This window comes from Limulus polyphemus, unplaced genomic scaffold, assembly GCF_000517525.1.
Source record: "Limulus polyphemus unplaced genomic scaffold, Limulus_polyphemus-2.1.2 Scaffold1872, whole genome shotgun sequence".
Lineage (NCBI taxonomy): Eukaryota > Metazoa > Arthropoda > Merostomata > Xiphosura > Limulidae > Limulus > Limulus polyphemus.
In genome coordinates, this window is record NW_013667482.1 from 159,246 (window position 1) to 178,558 (window position 19,313).

The following is a 19,313-nucleotide window of genomic DNA, read 5'->3' on the forward strand; positions in this document are numbered from 1 at the left end:
TTATCCCTACTTTGGAAATTATTTTAATCTGAGCTACTTGGGCTACTCTAATCGAATAGTGGGATGGACCGTTAAATAATAACGCCCCCATTGTCGAAAAGGCGAGCATATTCGGTGATAGAATTCGAACCAGCGACTCGATTGTAAGTCGAGCACCTTAATTACCAGGCGCTACAAGGCCTAAATTAATGTTCCAAGAGTTAGATATATATTCATTTATTTCTGTGAACGTGAAATTACGCGATCATTATTGGTTTGGTTTGTTTTGAATTTCGCGCAAAGCTAGTCGTCCCTAATTTAGTATTGAAACACTAGAGAGAAGGCATCTAGTCATCCCCATCAATCCCCCCCAGTGGCACAGCGGAATGTCTGCGGACTTACAATACTAGAATCCGGGTTTCGATATCAGTGGTGGGCAGAGCACAGATAGCACAATGTGTAGCTTTGTGCTTAATTACAAAACAAACAAACATCACCACCAACCGCCAACCCTTGGGGTACTCTTTTACCAACGAATAGTGGGATTGACCGTCACATTATAACGTCCTCACGGCTGAAAGGGCAAGTATGTTTCGTGGGACGGGTATTCGAACCCGGGACCTTCAGATTGCGAGTCACGCGCCCTAACCACCTCGCGATTATTATGAAGGTAGAAATGTGAATGGAAAAATCTGCTCTCATTCTATATAATATGTTTCAAATTTTTGCAAAGTATCCAAAATTGTTCTCGAGTAGTGGAACTAGAGAAAATTAGATAATATACCATTTTACATAATATTTGATGATGTATTTAAACTAAAAAAATACTGCGTCAGCCAGATATCTCAGTGAATATCACAATGTATATCTTGGTTTTAATTTTATTTCACACTACCATAGTCAAAATCGACACTTGGCGTATTTCGCAAGACAATTGTGAATGTAAAATAAAAATAATTGCGCTACCTAGTGAATAAGACGTCACTTAGCGTTCTGACGTCAATTGCTCTGTCGTGGACATTTACTTTACAGAATAAGCAGGGGTACTAGTTATCTTCGTGTTATACGTACGTAAGAATTCTACAGAAGGCGAAATCAAGTGGTAAAGCTTCTATAGGCTATTATTTGTTAATTTAAGATAAAAACGTCACATTTTTTCTCTGTTATAAATCTGACTAGGCATAAAAAGAGTCAAAAACCAAATTCTATGATCATTCTACTATTACTTTTACCAAGGTTAGATGTGAAAATTCCTACTTTTGGTTTTAAATTAAAATGTTAACTTTTATTTTTAACATAAGTTTATGTAACGTATTGTAAGTTATGAGGTTAAGATATTTAAATTTAAAAAAAAGCACTTAGACTAAGTTACAGTGAGCCCCCTTTTTGTATTTCCGTGATTGTTATCTTGAAGATTGTGGCAGGCATTAGTTTTCCTAGTCTTCTATATTGTTAATGTATTTAACACTAATAATACACATAACTTACATTAACAGTATTTACAATATTGCGTATTTGGAAAAATTTAAAACATATCTTAACATACTGCTGTCATTGTTGTTAATAATTTTGAACCAGATGATTTTTCTTTAACTTTCAAATATTGTTTATGTTTTCTGTTTGCAGTTTTTGTTTGGATCAAGTTGCATGTTTTTAAAATTTAATTATTCTGACTTTAACGTATAAACATAATTATTTTGTTACTTGTTGTTGTAAGCAATATTTTTGTTTTTGTTACATTAATGATGATAAGTGGTAAAAATATTAAAATTTCTTTTGAGTAGATGACCTGGCTATAACTTGAAGTAGACTGACTCTTCAAGTATCAAAACCCATGCATAACTTTTACTGAATGGTAGAACATCATGCCTGATGAGTAAAGGTAAAAATGACATCATATTTGGATGTAGTTTTATAAATAAATGATAGGTGGGAAGTTACATGTAATTAGCCTTCACATGCAAATAATTTTTAATGTTAAAATTTCTCATACAGTAGTAACTTATCGGAACATATTTCTTCATAGATCTTGTAATTTATATTTTAACATTTACCACTTTTGTATTAAATTGTTTTAAAAGTAAAGCTGAAATTTTAAGTCCAAATGTTTGTGGACATTGAAAAAACATAGATTATATGTACATGTGTTTATATATCCATCGTCTTGCCCGTTAGAATTAGAAAGGTTTGGTATTTCAAAAAAGTTGTTTAAACCTAATGAAATTAATTTGAATGTACTCTCGTAAAACATTTGTAATTTAAAAAGAAGGAATTAAAATAAAAATGTGCGCATTTATCCTTTTGTTTATCCATCTTTTATAAAAACAGAAGTGTGTGCATATGTTCAGGTTTTTAATTCATCCACCCATCTTTCATAAGAAGTAGTGTATGTATGTTAACTTATGTATAAAAAATGAAAAAACAAGAGCATATTATGTATTTACCTACTTGTAGTTCCTTGTCCATCCATTATACTTAAAAAGTTACTTGCATGCTTAGGGTCTTGCCCATAATTCTTGATAAAGATAGTATAGAAATGCATTGACTCTCATTCATATGATAACCTAATTGAATTATTCTTTCTCACATACACTGTTATAAATTCATCCCATTCCACCCCTTGTCTGCTAATTCTGTTACCTACAACTTTTCAAACTAAATGTACAAACACCTGTATGACCACCGATTAAACTGCTGAAACATTGTATAAATTTATTCTAACCACATTATTAGTATTGTCTTCATTTCTTGATGCAATCTTTTTTTCTTAGGCATATTCTTATAGTTTGTGTGGAATGCCCTTAGTTATTTTTCCTAATGAGTGCAAGACGTAGACGTACTGGGTCAGAGTCAGAGAGAGGGGTGCAAGGTGGTGTATCTCTGCAGAGCATCTCTACAACCTACATTTCTGAATCTGGATCTAGCAAATCATTTGTGTCAAACCAAGCTGAACCAGAAATGACGAGTAGAGACAGAACAGTAGAATTTATGGCCACTGTAAAATCAATGAAAGGAAGAATGGTAAAGTCAAAGAGACAAATTATATCTTAGGTTTAGAAGAAATTTTAACATTGTTTGTATCAAAGAGTTAACCATGCATATTTAATGCAGTTAGTCATTATGACTTCATCATGAAGTTCACTACAATTAAGTTAGTTAATTTTCAGATTTCACTTGTATTTACTCTAAATACCATACACCCAATCGACTGCCCATAGGCTTTTGTAATGTAATGTAGACCTGCTTTTAGTTTAGCAGTTTTTCTTTGTACAGTCTAAAAGAGAAAAAATATGTCTATTTTATGCATTTATTATTTTTTTCATTAACATATATAAAATGAAATGTATTTGGTAACCCTTTGAGTTGAATGTTTATCTAACTTCTAATTCACTCATTGTACTTTAAACAAGATGTTTTGTTTCCTATAACCTAAGAGTAATTTTGAAGTTCTTGTTTACAGATAGCCTTTCACATAAGTAATGCCATTTTTTAGTCATATCCAAAAAAACAACTGGCCAGCCTAATGTAAGCATTTAGAGTGTAAATGATAATGAGATATGAATGTACTCATCACTGACTCGCTTCAAAAAGTAAATGACCTTCACTGTGTATTTCATTGCTTTACAATGTGTTTTTGTGTTTATTCATTTAGGTTTGAAGCTTGTGAAAATGAGGTTTTTTGTACATGAGTGAATGGTTAAAAGCTACATAAGTAATAGGTCTTAAAATAAACTTTTGTGTGTACAGTTGTACTTTGTTGAAACTTAAAAGACCAATATATAACTTTGGCCATTTAATCGTTACTTGGAGATATACAGTATATGCAGACTTGGACATTGGTACAATGTAAAAAGCTACTGTTAAGAAAGCTTAAAGCTACAGAGAGTTTCATACTCAAAAATACACTTCTTAAAGTAGCTTTTAACACTGTACAGTCCGTTTAAGTTGTCATACTCAAAAATACACTTCTTAAAGTAGCTTTTAACACTGTACAGTCCAACTCTCTGTAGCTTTAAACCTTAAGAGTACTGATGCTTCACCAACACTTAAAGATAATTAAGTAGTCTGTTTAAGTTGAAACCACTTAATTATCTTTAAGTGTTGGTGAAGCATCAGTATGAGATTATTTTTGTTAAGCACTTTTGATCTTAATGTTTTACAAGATTTCATTAAAATAAATTGCATATAACTAAACACTAGTCTTTTATCTACCCCAAAAAAGCAAAAAATTAAACCATCGTAACTCATAAGGGTTGATGAAGCTCAACGATTAGTGTGCCTGGACTGTTAATCTAAGGGTTTGTATCCTATATCCAGAAAAACACACTCCATACTCTGAGGCTTTGGGTGCACTATAAGAATGATGGTGAAATCCAACTATTCTGTTAGACAAGAATAACCCAAGCTTTGGTAGTGGGTACTGTTGAGTAGTTGTTTTCTTTCTAGTCTGTCAGTTCAAAAGTAGGGACAAATATGTGCAGATAACCATTGGTAGCCTTGCATGAAAATTCTAAATACAACTTACTACATGCATTAAAAATTGGTGCTCAAAAATATTGTGAAAATGTTAAACCTGTGTTTTATTGTTTTTATATAGGGAAATGGATATGTAAAACCTCAACAGAATAGACAAACAAAGGACCTGCAGGACTGGAATGTTTTCATGAAAATTGCAAAGTATGCTTCTTGTTGCGGTAGTGAACTGTCAAGTTACATTATCACGTAGCTAGGTTACAGTACTAAAAATCTATATTCTTGTGCTTTGTGATTAAATACAATGAACCTTTAAGTTGTAGAAAGAATTCTCTCTAGCTAATGCTTCTTTGAGGTAAAATATCACTGAAAAATCCTACAAATTCCAAAAGTTTGAGTGCTTCTAAAGAAGGATCTTTTGATTTCCTGAAAGTCCTCATTAATTGCATGGTTATTGGTGTCAGTCTTGACATATACATGTCATAATGATAGTACAAAATGCTAATTACAGTGATGCTTCAACAAATCCAGCATGTATGTTCATGTTTGAAGGTTTGTTTAAAGGTCCAAGAATATATATGATTCAGTAATCCACAAATACATTGTAGGGGTAATATGGACAAACAAACTTAATGCTATTACTAGCTGTAATAAGATAACAAATATGTTGTTTTTTGATCAGTCACTGCTATATAAACTGTTATTTTAGTCCATTGATTGTTTTAATTAATGATCTCCTTCATTTGAGGAACATTAAGTTCTGTGTTCAATACCTTTCTGATTTCAAGTTGGTTAATCAATAGAGGAATGTGCTACAACAATGCTTGTCAAGTGATATATTGTCAGGCATAGAAAATTAAGAAATGTTATTCTACACTGATTTTATTGATATATATTCTGTGGTTCAGAATTTTTTTTTTATGCAAAATAAAGGATATTGTCATGGCCCAACAATGTTGACCAGGAAAAGTTTAAAAAATTTAGATTAATTATTGAAAAGTATACCTATTTGTAAAAATATGTTGATTACACTTAAACACTTAATTCAGTGTTTTAAGTTGGTGTAAAACTATTGTTAGTGCATAGTCCCTTAAAAAAGAAGTACATGATCAAAATCCTTACCGGTAATTTTTTTTTCAGTCAGAGAAACATTATGATTAATTGGTCTAGTATAGGATTTTATATTATTTCTGCAACTATTAAAACTGATGAATTACTTGTTATAAGCAATATGGATACATCTGGCATTGTCCTCACAACCATTTTTTGGAATAACGTGACTGTGATTTATCTGTTTAAGGCTTATTTCTGTATGTTTCAATAACAGTTGTGTTTTGTGGGGAAAGACAAGTTCCACTCCAGTTTGAAAAATAAAGCAGTTTGATTATAGATAGATATATGTTATTAAATACTTAGTTTAGCTTAGTTTCTTGCAAACTTGTTATCTCAAGTCTTTGTTATTGTTCTTTTCAATTAGACAAATTGGAAGAGATATCAGCAATACATTTACAAAGCTGGAGAAACTAACATTATGTAAGTTGAAGATATAACTTACTTTTTTGATTACATGTGCTGGCATGATTGTGTGGATGGTATAAGGGTGTTAAGATAATATTTTGGAATGTGCTGACAGTGATTACAATAATCCTTGTTTAAAATATTTGGGTAGCAATATTAGTCCAGTATAAAATGATAAACAGCTACAAGAGTATTTTAAGATTTTTTCTTCTATCCAATATAAAAAAGTAGAACATCTTCAGGTTAGATATTAAGATTTATTCTTTTCAAGAATAGAATGGTAGAAAAGCTTTAGATAATAAATTTAGATTTATTTTGTAAAGTTTAGAATGGTAGAACAGTCTCATATAATATGTTATGATTTGTTTTGTCAAGTATAGAATGGTAGAACAGCTTCAGGTAATATGTTAAGTTCTGATAGTCTTCCCTTCTTTCACACATAGCTTTTTCGATGTTTTTTCTGCCCCCTAAGCATTGCTAAAAAATGCTAACACTATATGCACCATCTATATACCACACAAATTTCATGCCATTTTTGAATATTTATATTGCATCATGTGACCACCCTCCACCAATAGTATTGTGCCACCTGTATTGCTGCAGTTAGCTCCCTCTGATTTTTCCACTCAATCCTCACTTTCTCGATTGGCACAGCATCATTTAGACATGTTTTTTTTCACATGTGACTACTGTTTATGATTGTACTTCATTGACATTTCAATACCTTTTTCAACAGTTTTATCTTACTGTGTTTGCTTTCAATTGTTTCAAAATATTTTTTTGCATTTGTTTATTGTTACTGAATTATACAGACTCCTGGCTGCATTTGCTCATTACCTTTTTTTTCCCCTAAGGTGAGCATGGGAGTTCTTACCACTTACCAATTCTCTGTCACTGGGGTGGTGGTCCAAGGAGTCCTCCTCCTGAGTTTGAAGTAGAAATTTACCTTACAATACAACCACATATTTATCCATTCAGTGAGAATATGGCAAAGCTGGGTTCCCTCTTTCCACTTCCTCTGGATGCTTATTGTGGACTGAATGTTGGTTGGAGCAGGACCAGCCTATGTAAGATCCTCTTCGTGATACCCGGTTCAAGATGACATCACCCTGTTCCCACAGTTGAATGCAGTAGAGGCCCACCTTGTCATTAATTCTGGTTGCAAGAGGTTTCTTTCCCTGGACCTATGTTTGAGTTTGACTTCATCTGCCTCATAAAACCAGAAACAGGAAGTACGTGCTGTTCCTGTTGAGTAAATGTTCCACTTTCTCGTAGTTCCAGGTGCAGGATGTCTTCCCTGCATTTACGGTTGGGTGAATTATAATATTTCTGTTTTTAACACCAGTTATAGGTATTGCCCTGTTATTACATGACCTCATAATGCCAGGTTTGGTTTGTTGTACTTTTTGCTCCTGCAGTGTTTTTTCGAGTTTATCTGGTTTTGGCTGAATGCTAACTTCCTCTTTGTAATTCCAGTTGCTTGAAGTATGACACTCTGTTTACTTATGGTTGGTGTGTGTGTGTGTGTGTCTATATATTTTTGTTCATGTGCTCTAGCCACAATGTTTATGTTACTCTAATTTTTTTTTACCCAGTGATCCTCAACCTTTTATTGTTGAGGATGGTTGTGGCACAATACTATTGGTGGAAAGTGGTAAAATGCCATATAGATGTTCAAAAGTGGTGCAAATATTGTGGGGTATATAGCATTGTGCACTGAGCATTAAAATGTTTTAGCAATGCTTAGGGGCAGAAAGAAGAACGAGATAGCTTTGTGTGATGGGAGGTGAGTACCTATGAGAAATACATTTTCAGCGTCAAAGTGTTAACATTTGATATGTCAAGTATAGAATAGTAGAATAGCTTCAGGTAATATGTTAAGATTTATTTTGTTGTGTATAAAATGCTGGAACAGCTAAAGATAATGTTAAGATTTATTAAATTGAATTTGTTTTTCTTTCATTCAATGCAAGTTGTTTGAAAACAAAATTTAGTTTGTCAAAATAAGTAACTGAAAAATTGGAAAGCTTAATAATTAATAAGGACTTGCTCCCAACAATATTAAAGAAATAGCATTGGAAGAATATTGTTATTTAATTTGTTTATTTATTAAGGACAGTATTATTATTATTCATTCAGTGGCCAAGAAGAAGTCCCTTTTTGATGATCAACCAATAGAGATACAAGAGCTAACATATATAATAAAACAGGACATCAACAGTCTAAATAAACAAATAGCACAGTTACAAGAGGTATGTTGGAGATTTTAAGTATACCTCTTCTTATAATATGCTTTCACAGAAGCTTTTTCTATCATTAAAATTCTTTGTTGGTTTTTGAATAAGATTGCTGAATATTACTTTTATTATTAGCATTCATTGCAAGAATTCAAAATTATGTTTGGCAGAATGAAATTTTAACTGTTCAGAGTAAGCATGAAAGATCTAGGTAAATATTGAAATACGGTGTTCACGACCATACAGTCAGATCGGTTTTAATTTGAATGTAAAATTTATATTAGCTGGTAGCTAAATTAGTGTGTATAAATGTGTACATCCTAGTGATAATAAAAGGGTGTTGATTTTAGTTCTTATTTGAGAGGTTATATTAGCTAGTAAATAAAAGTATTTTTATCCTACTGATGATAATATTATTTCTTATTTTTTGTTTATTTAGGTATCCAAAGCAAGAAGTCATAAACAAGGGAGGCACATGCAGTCACATTCCAATTCTATTGTTGTTACTCTGCAGGTAAAAATACATGGTTGTAATCACCTTCTTTTCTGTTGTTGTCATTTTACATAGAAACAAAATAGTAATTACATTTTAAATGTGTAAACAGCATGTTTTCTTATTTATTTTTATGTGTTTAAAACATTTTCATTGGAAGTTTGATGGGTTGTGGTAGTTTTTTGTTTGTTTTAATTTCTTTAAAGATGTAGATGTGATTCTTGAAAGCATGTCTCATATTTATATGCTATGATGTTACATACAAGTAATAGTTTCTTTTCTATAAAAATGTTTTAAATAAGATCTATAGTTTATTGATAACTATGTCATAGAGTAATATTGATATTTAAAAAACAAATCCATTTATTAAGACATTTAGAGGTGTGTTAACAAACGACTGTATGATCAACCTGTTGTTTTATATATAATTCAGTTACTGCCATGAAATATTTTACTCTAATGTGTATATTTTTTCAGTCAAAATTGGCCATGATGTCAAATGACTTCAAACAGGTTCTAGAAGTTAGGACAGAGGTGAGTTTTAAGCTTAAAACAAAATTCTCAGAAATCAGCTATGTATACATTGCACATCTTACCATTAAAACTTGTTAGAATTTAAATACTACTAGGTTTTTATGAGGGAACTCTCAGTGGTCATTATCGTTAAAGCATAAGGAAGTTAACCAGAGAACAGTTTAGATTTAAAGTATCTCATAAAGTACATAATACTTGCTCAAGATATGGATATGTGTTTCTGAGAAGTCAGTTAATACTAGATATTACTGGAGCTATAACCTTTCATTATGTTGTTAATTACAGTTCATGTTAATTTTATAACCCCAGAAAAAAAAATCCAGAGTGGATTCAGCAGGTAGTTAAAATTAGATAAGTGTGAATTTATAACATCTCGGGAATTTATTAATACTAGATCAGAGTGGACTTGCAACTTTCATTAGGTAGGTACTAGCTTGGAAGTAGTTAATACTAAAACAAAATGAATTTTTTAGCAGGTAGTTTGGATGGTAGCAGCCCTTTTTTTATTGTAAGTGTTTAAATAAACTGTCAATTACATGAATAAAATTGCATGTAAATTCTGTCTGTAAAATTAGTTAGACAGTGCTTTGGTTTGAGAGTGGCAGTGTAAAAATAATATACTGACTGGGGGTATGAAAATTTGGTATTACTGTGCTCAACTTCTTTACCTAAAATTTTCAATACCTTTAAAAAAAAATTATTACAGAATTTAAAGCATCAAAGAAATAGAAGAGAACAATTTACCCAGGGAACTGTATCGGCTACCCTCCCACCATCTGTAACATCTGGACATAATGGATCAGTTCTGTTGGCAGATGAAAGAGCTAACTCTGAAGTGATGATTAACATGGATCACCATCAGGATCATTACCAACAGATGCAACTGATTGATGAGCAGGTAATTCAAGATCATTTCTGTGTACATGTAAGAATGATATACAGTGTTAAGTGTTTTTACTCTTCTTGTTTAAGTTTTCAATTTTAATACAGTTTAGACAATAAGATTTTTTTAGTTGTGTGTAATCATTAGCAAATTCACTAGATGTCACATCTTTTCCATGTTTTGTAATTTGTTCTTTTCGATTTCTTTCCTTGCATTTCTGAAAAACCTTAAGTATCTGTCATTATCCATCTTTATTATAGAGATCGATATTCATTCTTTCATGCTTAATGTGTAACGAAATGGATATTAGAATCTTAAGGCATTTCACAGTGTATTTAAATACTATTTACAATTTATTGAAGGGAATTGGCAGATTCTTAAAATCAGTTTATTTTGTGTCTATGGGGTTAATAAAACTGTGTATTTGATAGAAATATTATCCTCAAGTGTTTTCTCTATAAAATTATGTTTTTGTTATATGCATTGAGTTTTGTAAAATTCATGCTTCTAAACTGTACTTATTATTTCTGAAGTACAAATTAATGTCATTTTTTCTTACACTTTTGTAGCCACAATCGTCCTTAACATTAACTTTTGTATCTTATAACATGTTTTTACCATGTTTATTAAAACAATAATCTTTTGTTTTTAAACAGAAAATATGAATCATCCAGTTTGTATTCAAACAAATATATATATATATATATCTAGCTGTCTCAATATTCCTTAAACAGTAGGCATGCATTGAATGAAATAGCATTTCGGTGTATTTTATAATTACACTACATAAGCTGTATTTACAATCCTAGGATGCCTACATCCAGACTAGAGCTGACACGATGCAGAACATAGAATCTACTATTGTGGAACTGGGTTCCATTTTCCAGCAACTTGCCCTAATGGTTAAGGAACAAGAGGAGATGGTTCAAAGGTTAGGTACTTCCCATTCTTTTAGCTATGAGTAACATAAACATAATAAAAGTATTTCGCTGTGAATATTAAAAATTTCAAAGTTCATGTTAATATTGGAAGGCTTAAGTTGTAAGTTATGCTACTTGGTGTTTTTATTAACTCTGAGATCAGGGTGCATCGATTGGACCCACCTATTATAGGCTTTGTTTTATTATATCATGGAAAAATATACTGGATGAAATAGGTTGAAACCTTGTAATTACTTTTTTACATGTTATGTAGTTGGTGCAAATAAAATATCTTATTTTTATATGTGGTATTTGTATGAATTCGCAGCTTTGAAATTTTGAAAATATTTCATTATGATACATTTTTTAAGAAACAATCAAAAAAGCTTACCTTTGTTGTTACTGATTTTTGTCTTCCTTCATTTTTAGAAACTTTCTTATAAAGTTTTTATTTTATGAAACTGTAAATTTTATCTTTTATTTTATTAGAAAACCAATGTATGCAATTTTACTGTTAACAATCACTGACATACAATAAAAATAACTTATTTACCACACCAAAATTAAATTTGTAAATGGTTACTCAGAAGGTTTCACTTAATATATGTAATATGTTTAAACACATTTTATACTCGTGTGTGTGTCTATATATATTTACATTTATTTTTGGTGAGTTTCTTTGTCCATCCAAGCAGTTAATTTAAGCTGATATGGTCTAAATACAGTGGCTTTATAGGTGCAATTTGACACGTTCTAGTGCAAGATGATTTAACTAAGCTTGCCTCGTCACGTTCCACAAAAAATTTCTTTTTATATAATATTTTAACATCATAATTAAAATGAAGTATAAAATAATAAAGCATGCTTTAAAAAAAAAGACAAATTGTAGAAAAGTTGATCACAAACACCTTTTCTTGTAGCAACATATCACCAAGTGAAGCTTTTATAACTTGATTCTGTTCTATACACTGATAAAATGAAAGCATTTTTGGCTTTTACAATTAAAAAGAGTGGAAAAAGAGCTTTCATTATGTGTTTAGATCAGTAACCTATGATTTTAAAACTTAGATATAAGTAATTACATGACAACCACAGTTGAGAAACAGTGACTGGCTAAAAATGTATAAAAAATTTTATTTGATTTAATAAGATAAATTAACACTTTTTTTTTTTTCAAAACTACCAAGATTTTCCTCCCAGGAGGCTATAAGAGTCATATTGTGCTGAGAAAAAGTTCAGGAAACTTGCAAACACTAATAATTTTGTTTGGAGCAAGTTGAAGTGAACACAAAATCAATATTTGTGATTTAAAAAAAATTTTATACATAAAATTAAGTACATAAAACGTTTTCATAGAATAAATTTCAAGTCAGCAGTTTTGTTTTGTTTTTTTATTTGTAAAAAAATGACTTAAGTATTTTCTATAATTTTTTTTAATTCAGTGGTGCAAGTTTGCCCTCAAGGTATAATGCACCCATCTGAGCATGAAAGAGTTGAATATTTTGATGCTGCTAAACCAATGTTAATTTTTATCTTCATAGAATTGATTCTAACGTTGAAGACACTCAATTAAATGTGGAGGCAGCCCATTTGGAGATACTAAAGTACTTCCAGTCCATCTCATCTAATCGTTGGTTAATGATAAAAATTTTTGCAGTTTTGATAATTTTTTTTATCATATTTGTTGTCTTCATGGCATAACCATAATTAGGCTTAAGTGAGATAACCCTTGAAAAAAGGAAACTGATCCTGTCACTAAGAAATGATTTTCAATAAAGAAAGATGGTTCTATAACTTGTTTCTTATTTTTCAAATTTTCAGTGAAGACTGGTGTGGTGGTGGGTAAGACCACATTTTATTATTGCATATGTGTAAATAATACAATGTTAAAGAAATAATGTTAATAAATTTTGTAATGGTGTATTCTGTTAGACATATTTTGTTACTTATGCTATCCAACTTTTATGTTAAAAAATACACACTTGTAAACACAGGAAGTTATAAGTATAATAGAATAATTAGTGTGGAAGTTTAAATATCTCTAAGCTGAATTATATATGAAAAAGGTTATGGCAAGTATAACCATTAATATTTGAATTTTAAAAATATTGATTTTGTTTTTCTTCGTTAGACGATGATGCCATCATTTTGATTGTTTTTATTTTAATTTGAGTTTTAGCTTCCATATTGTGTATGCTCTGTTTTTTTTTTGAAGTAAAATATTGATTACATAGTTAAACAAGAAATACAGTCTTAGTAATAATGTATGAAAGTAAAAGGACTAATCGTGAATATATTTTTGGTGTATTATATTTTTAATAGCTAATACAGATTTCTGAAGCTTTAAAGTAAGCTGTATGTTGCCTCATTTTGAATAATTTTGAAGCTGGTTAAAGTCTGGTATTGACTTTTTTTTTTCAATGGCACATAATTTGATACATTTTGAAACAAATTCCAGAAAGATCCAACAAATACAATCACATTTTCATAAAAATAAAATTACATAGCATATTTGGATTTTTTGTAATAATTCTAAAATCAGTGGATTGTGATTATTGTGCTGCACAAAATATTTAAGGAAGAAATTATAATTTAATAAATTCAGTTACTATTAAATGTCCATAAGTTATTTATGTTTTAAGTGTGTGTAATCTATTATAATCAAGAAGTTGTTGAAGGGCTAAGTATATCATAAAATTTGTAGTATAGATTTCTGAAAACTTGAGTTTTTCTTTACATAAGTATATATGTATTTATTGTTTTTACCAACTTTTATCTGACATTTCAAGAAAACTTTTATAACAGATGTATTATAATTACAAGTCAACTTTCTTCACTTTCAGTTATGTTTATTGATTACTTGCATCTGTAAAGCATTTACTTGTGTACTACTGCCTAATAATGAAACTTGTGTAACATCAACTTGCATAAATACTCTAGATCTGTTAAATTGCAAGAGAACTTAAAAAAAAAATTAACAGCAAAGTTAAGCAACTATTTTTATGGTAATATCCTCTACATATAAATATGCTAAATATTTTTATAGTAGATATAACATTGTAAAATATGTATTTAAAGAAGTTATTTTTGATATAAAGTTCAAGTACACTGTAGTTAAGGATGTAAAGAACCTTCTTGTGTAACAATATCTCCTATTTCTGTTTATCTGATATATCTTGCCCTTTTGTACAAACATATGATTTTTCTGTGAAAAAAAAATGTTGATATTTTATCACTGTTCTTTTTCTTTCTTTTTTTTGGGGGAACACTAAACTTTTAAATAAGTTGACCTTTCAGAATTTTGGCAACATTAATTTTAAGGCATTTTGAGGTACTGGATGTAAAATTAAATTATTGGATTCCTGATTATTTATTTATGTTTATTTTCAATAAAATACAAAAATACAATGTATATCCATAATTTATTGCAACATTTAATTATAGACTGTCATCTTAGATTTACAAGTTTTTATACAACAAGTTTGCAACATACAGCAAGTTTAATTTGTAACTGTATTTTTTAATTTTACTCTGTTCACTCTTATTTAATTTTTTTGGTATATTGTAAAATTAATTGACATTAAAATTCAGTTGAAATAAGTTTACCATACTAGTTATATATTGGTTTTTCTTAAATTGTTAAATAGTTACAAGAACTTTATATGACTAAATATTTTCAATATAAATACTTTGCTGTTATGTATAATTTGTTAGAGTTCTTAGTTATGTCTTATTGATTAAAACGTTTATGCATATCTACTGACATTTTCTTTGTGCTGGGTCAGGCTCCATGCCGAGTTCTTCAGGTATGTTGTGGTGAACTAACCAGTTGTGTTAGGTGTTTGGCATAAGCCAGTCAAGACTAGCTCTTCTTCCTGTTTATGAATTGATTGTAATAGATGTAATGTTCATTGGAGAAAATGGGAAGTAGATGAAGAAGAAGCACATGACTAGCCAAAAAACAAACAAACTAAATGGATGAGATTGATAGAGGTCATTGATGTAAGCATCCTGGGAAGGCTAGCATTAACTAATCATCTGATGTTGGCCTTCCAGTTGTACCAGTACTGTCTAAGATCAACATGGACCACAGAGAAGGCTCTGATTGAGGTGTGACTTTATTGGACATGGAGAGAGCTGTTCAGTCCTGTTTTTTGTTCAACTTTTTGACTGTTTCTTATCAAAAGGCAAAATTAAAATGTATTTGAAGTCCTCAAAGCAGCAAGTGTCTAGGTAAAAACTCAATTAGAAACTTTGTTCTGAAACAAACTTCCAATTTTCTATTTCAACTTATTGCAGTTTTTAATGTATTCCATGTTATTTCCATTATCTAGAAATCTGTGACTATTTCGGTTATTTGCAAGAAAAACTCCAATTACTGTCATCCTCAAAATTACAGGTCCATTAGTCTTCTAAACTTTATCAGCAAACTCCTAGGGAAAGCCATCTGTACTAGATTCCAACATTTTCTGAAATCCAAAATTCTATTAGGAAATAATGCCAAACTTCTGATCATCTTGTAACACAGAATCTGTACATCAGGTCTGTAAACCAAACTATTAAATCATAGCTATATTTATAGACACGAAAAAAAAGTCTTTGATACCGTATGGCATAATAGGCTGTTATAAACTATTCAGACTCAATATTTCAAATATAATCATTCATTGGATTTCTTTGTGACCGTTTCGTCAAAGTTCGCGTTGGTAAAAGAGTAGCCCAAGAGTTGGCGGTGGGTGGTGATGACTAGCTGCCTTCCCTCTAGTCTTACACTGCTAAATTAGGGACGGCTAGCGCAGATAGCCCTCGTGTAGCTTTGCGCGAAATTCCAAAACAAACAAAAACAAACAAACAAAGTTCGCATAAGTAACATTCTCTACAAACCATTTTCTTTATCAGCACATGCCCCCAAGGCTCTGTCCTTTTTCCTTTGCCCCACATTATTTTATTAACGACATTTCATTGCTACTGCAAGAGTTCAAACAATTATCAACTCCGTAACTCAATGGTGTTCCTGCTAGCAAATCGGTTTAAATCCTAACAAAGAAGAAAAACAACAGAAGTTAGTACATTTCATAGGAATTTTAAACAAACCATACTGAAAAACTTTCCAAGTCAAATTATAATTCAACAACGCCTATATCTATCGTGTTCCCCGATACAGTTACATTTTTAGGTGTGTACCTTCTGAAAAAAAAATTGACCTGGTCCCTCAAACCCTAAAATTAGCTCCCAAAGTCAGCAGATGCATCAACTCTCTTCGCCTAATCAGCGACAACAACAAAGGATGAGACTCTTCGTTAGTGATCATAATTTATAAAACATACATCCGTCCTCTTATCGAATACAGTTGCATAGTTGCCCTATTAATGCCAGAATTCATACTTCAAAAATTTCAGTCACTATAGTTAAAAGCAATAAATGTCTCTTTCCACCCACCGTTCTACATTCCAATAAACTTATTTAAACAATATCTCTAATCTCCCGACTATCAATTCCAAACTTTATTAGTTAGCCAAGTTGTTCTGTATATCGAAAAGTCACAAAGCGAACTACTTTATCTGCAACTTTTGCTCCCTTATCCTTCCACCTGGAATAAATATAAATCGCTTTTTAATATTAATATAAAGAATCTCTTTAGTGGTATATTTAGTAATGTTAATACATGTAATTCCAAAGAAAATATCCTTTAATTATATCTTGTCGTTCAAGTTTGTTTTGTTATGTTTGTTAAAGTCTAAAGTAAACCAGAACATAGAGACTAGTTTACAAAACTTGCGGTATGTTTACCTGAAAATATTTGTCATATGATGAAAACACATTCTTTAAGTATTTTGGATCATTGCAACCTTGAGATTATACTTTTATTTTAATACTAGCAAAATAACTTGACAGTTCTAGACTTGAAAGCTAATGCTATTAACGAGAGTATATAGCTGTTCATTTATACTCTTATGAACAATAATACACGAATCGTTTGTCCAATGCAAAGGTGCCATGTTACGCGGCATCAAACGTCTCTTTCACTTGGCTAGGTTTCCTCGTATATATAGTTACTGACCTCACTCAGCTGAGCTCTCATTCGCGGCATTAAGGCAGTAAAATTTGAAATGACTGCCAAACTCGGCCTGTTCGTCTAACACCAAACACAAAAAGCATGGAAGTCCGCGGGATATGTTACAGGATAAGCAAGATGTCAAATGATATCAGAGTTATAATTGGGGAAAGACAATTGTTTTAATCCAGGGGAAGTAAGTGCCTCCCTCCTTACGGAGACTCGTACACAGACGAACGCATCAGCGGTAAGCAAAACACTTGCACCACGAATGCCAAATACAAATAATTGCTCCTCTACAAATACAAAACCCTGGGCTTTTAAAAGAAACACTTCGGCAATAATGAAGAACACAAAATCAAGCATAATCATGGAAGCAATTAAAAATATCATTGCAGATTATACAAAACCTCAACGAACACAAGAATGTTTCCATATTCTAATAATGATCACAAAAAATACCACCCATCCCCCAAATCAGCTCATGACTTACGGGATACTTCTTCCATCAGTTCACTCTATCACATGTCAACATCCAAAGTGTGCTTGCTTCAAGGACATCATAAAACAACCAAGACATGATATTTTATATATTGGAGAAACAGTGCTCTAAAATTAATAAATTACGTTTTCCTGGATGTAATGGCCAGGTGGTTAGGGCGCCTGACCCGCGGTCTGAGGGTCGCGGGTTCGAATCCCCGTCCCACCAAACATGCTCGCCCCTTTCAGCTGTGGGGGCTTTATAATGTGATAGTCAATCCCATTATTAGTTGGTAAAAAAAGGTGGCGGTGGGTGGTGATGACTATCTGCCTTCCCTCTAGTCTTCCACTGCTAAATTAGGGACGTCTAGCGCAGATAGTCCTCGTGTAGCTTTGTGCGAAATTCAAACCAAACCTGGATGTAATGTTCGGAGAAAAGATAGAAAGAACAAATACGATCCAAGTCAGTGTTAAATTCAGAGAGGGAATTCCCTCTGTGCAAAAATCCCACTCCGAAGTACAATATTTCCTATTTTGTATAATTTTAATTCATCCCCAACCCAACGGTGGAAAGGTCTTGATTCAACACTCCAAACACAAGAATAACCTTGTTACAGAACTCTGCACTTTTAGTGACTGTTGTACAAATACATACACCAAACTAAACAGTATCCTCAGATGATACATGAAAAATATTGACATCAGTCTATTACATAATATTACTCAAACTGAATTATGTGTTCATTGGACACTAACGGTGAGTATGTTAACTTCTGTTGCAAAACAACTAACACCAATGTTCGCCAACTTCTAAATTTTTTGGAGACCACAAATTTTGTTCTTCTAAATGATTCTGCCCCAACACACATCGGATCGCATCACATAGGACCAGAGACATATTGGATCTCTGTGTGAGCTCATCCAATCTCAGCCAAAAATGTTCTTTTAATGTAGGGTATGATGTCGATAGCGATCACTTACCAATCTGGTGTGTCTTCGATCTCGTCCGCCACAAATATGGAGAAATTAATGCAATTACAAAAAGCGAACTGGCATGACTGTAGCCACTCTAGACCAATTAACATCTGATTCGATCATTGAAAGTGATACAAGTCTGTCCATAATAGACGCACACTGCTAAATGGTCACTGAGTGCCTTATCAAATCAGTAAGCCCCCCCAGTAGCACAGCAGCATGTCTGCGGAAATACAACGCTAGAAACCGGGTTTCAATACCCGTGGTGGGCAGAGCACAGAGGGCCCATTGTGTAGCTTTGTGCTTAAAACAACAAAAAGAAATTAGTAAACAAATGTAAACCAAAACACAACTGTTACAAATGATAAAAGGAAGACGCCAACTACGCAGACAGTATATGAGCACAGGAAACCAAACAATTAATACAACGAGAACCAAAATAGGAAATGAAGTAAAACAGCTGAAACAAGAAGGCTTGGGATAATGTTTGTTCGCAACTCAACGATGAAACACATCCAATGCAATTTTGGTCACATTTGAAACGGTTTACAGGCAATGATAAAAGTAATCATACATGCCCAACACTAATACTAAATAACACATTAGCACACACACAAAAAAACGGAAACATCCAAAACACATACAGATCCAGACATGAATATGAATTTTTTTTAATGAAGTGAACGATCACGTAACTCGAAATAGTAATCTATATACTACTAAAACTCTGAGATTGTTTATTTGCTTGTCTGTAATTAAATTACAG

The 19,313-nt window shown here is 31.7% G+C and overlaps 1 protein-coding gene across 2 annotated transcripts; it reads left to right on the plus strand.

Moving 5' to 3' along the window:
- Window positions 1-970: 970 nt before the first annotated feature.
- LOC106465217 (syntaxin-5-like) lies at window positions 971-14,792 on the plus strand. 2 transcript variants are annotated; one of them, XM_013925418.2, is made up of 11 exons: window positions 971-1,081; window positions 1,764-1,861; window positions 2,751-3,000; window positions 4,577-4,656; window positions 5,930-5,985; window positions 8,110-8,222; window positions 8,647-8,721; window positions 9,178-9,234; window positions 9,941-10,132; window positions 10,927-11,048; window positions 12,579-14,792. In XM_013925418.2, the coding sequence occupies exons 3-11, from the start codon at window positions 2,797-2,799 to the stop codon at window positions 12,736-12,738; spliced, it is 1,059 nt and encodes a 352-aa protein (XP_013780872.1). In that variant the 5' UTR covers window positions 971-1,081; window positions 1,764-1,861; window positions 2,751-2,796; the 3' UTR covers window positions 12,739-14,792. The 2 variants fall into 2 exon arrangements, with proteins under 2 accessions (XP_013780872.1, XP_022248781.1); XM_022393073.1 differs by lacking the exon at window positions 971-1,081 and adding an exon at window positions 1,094-1,215.
- The last annotated feature ends 4,521 nt before the right edge of the window (window positions 14,793-19,313 follow it).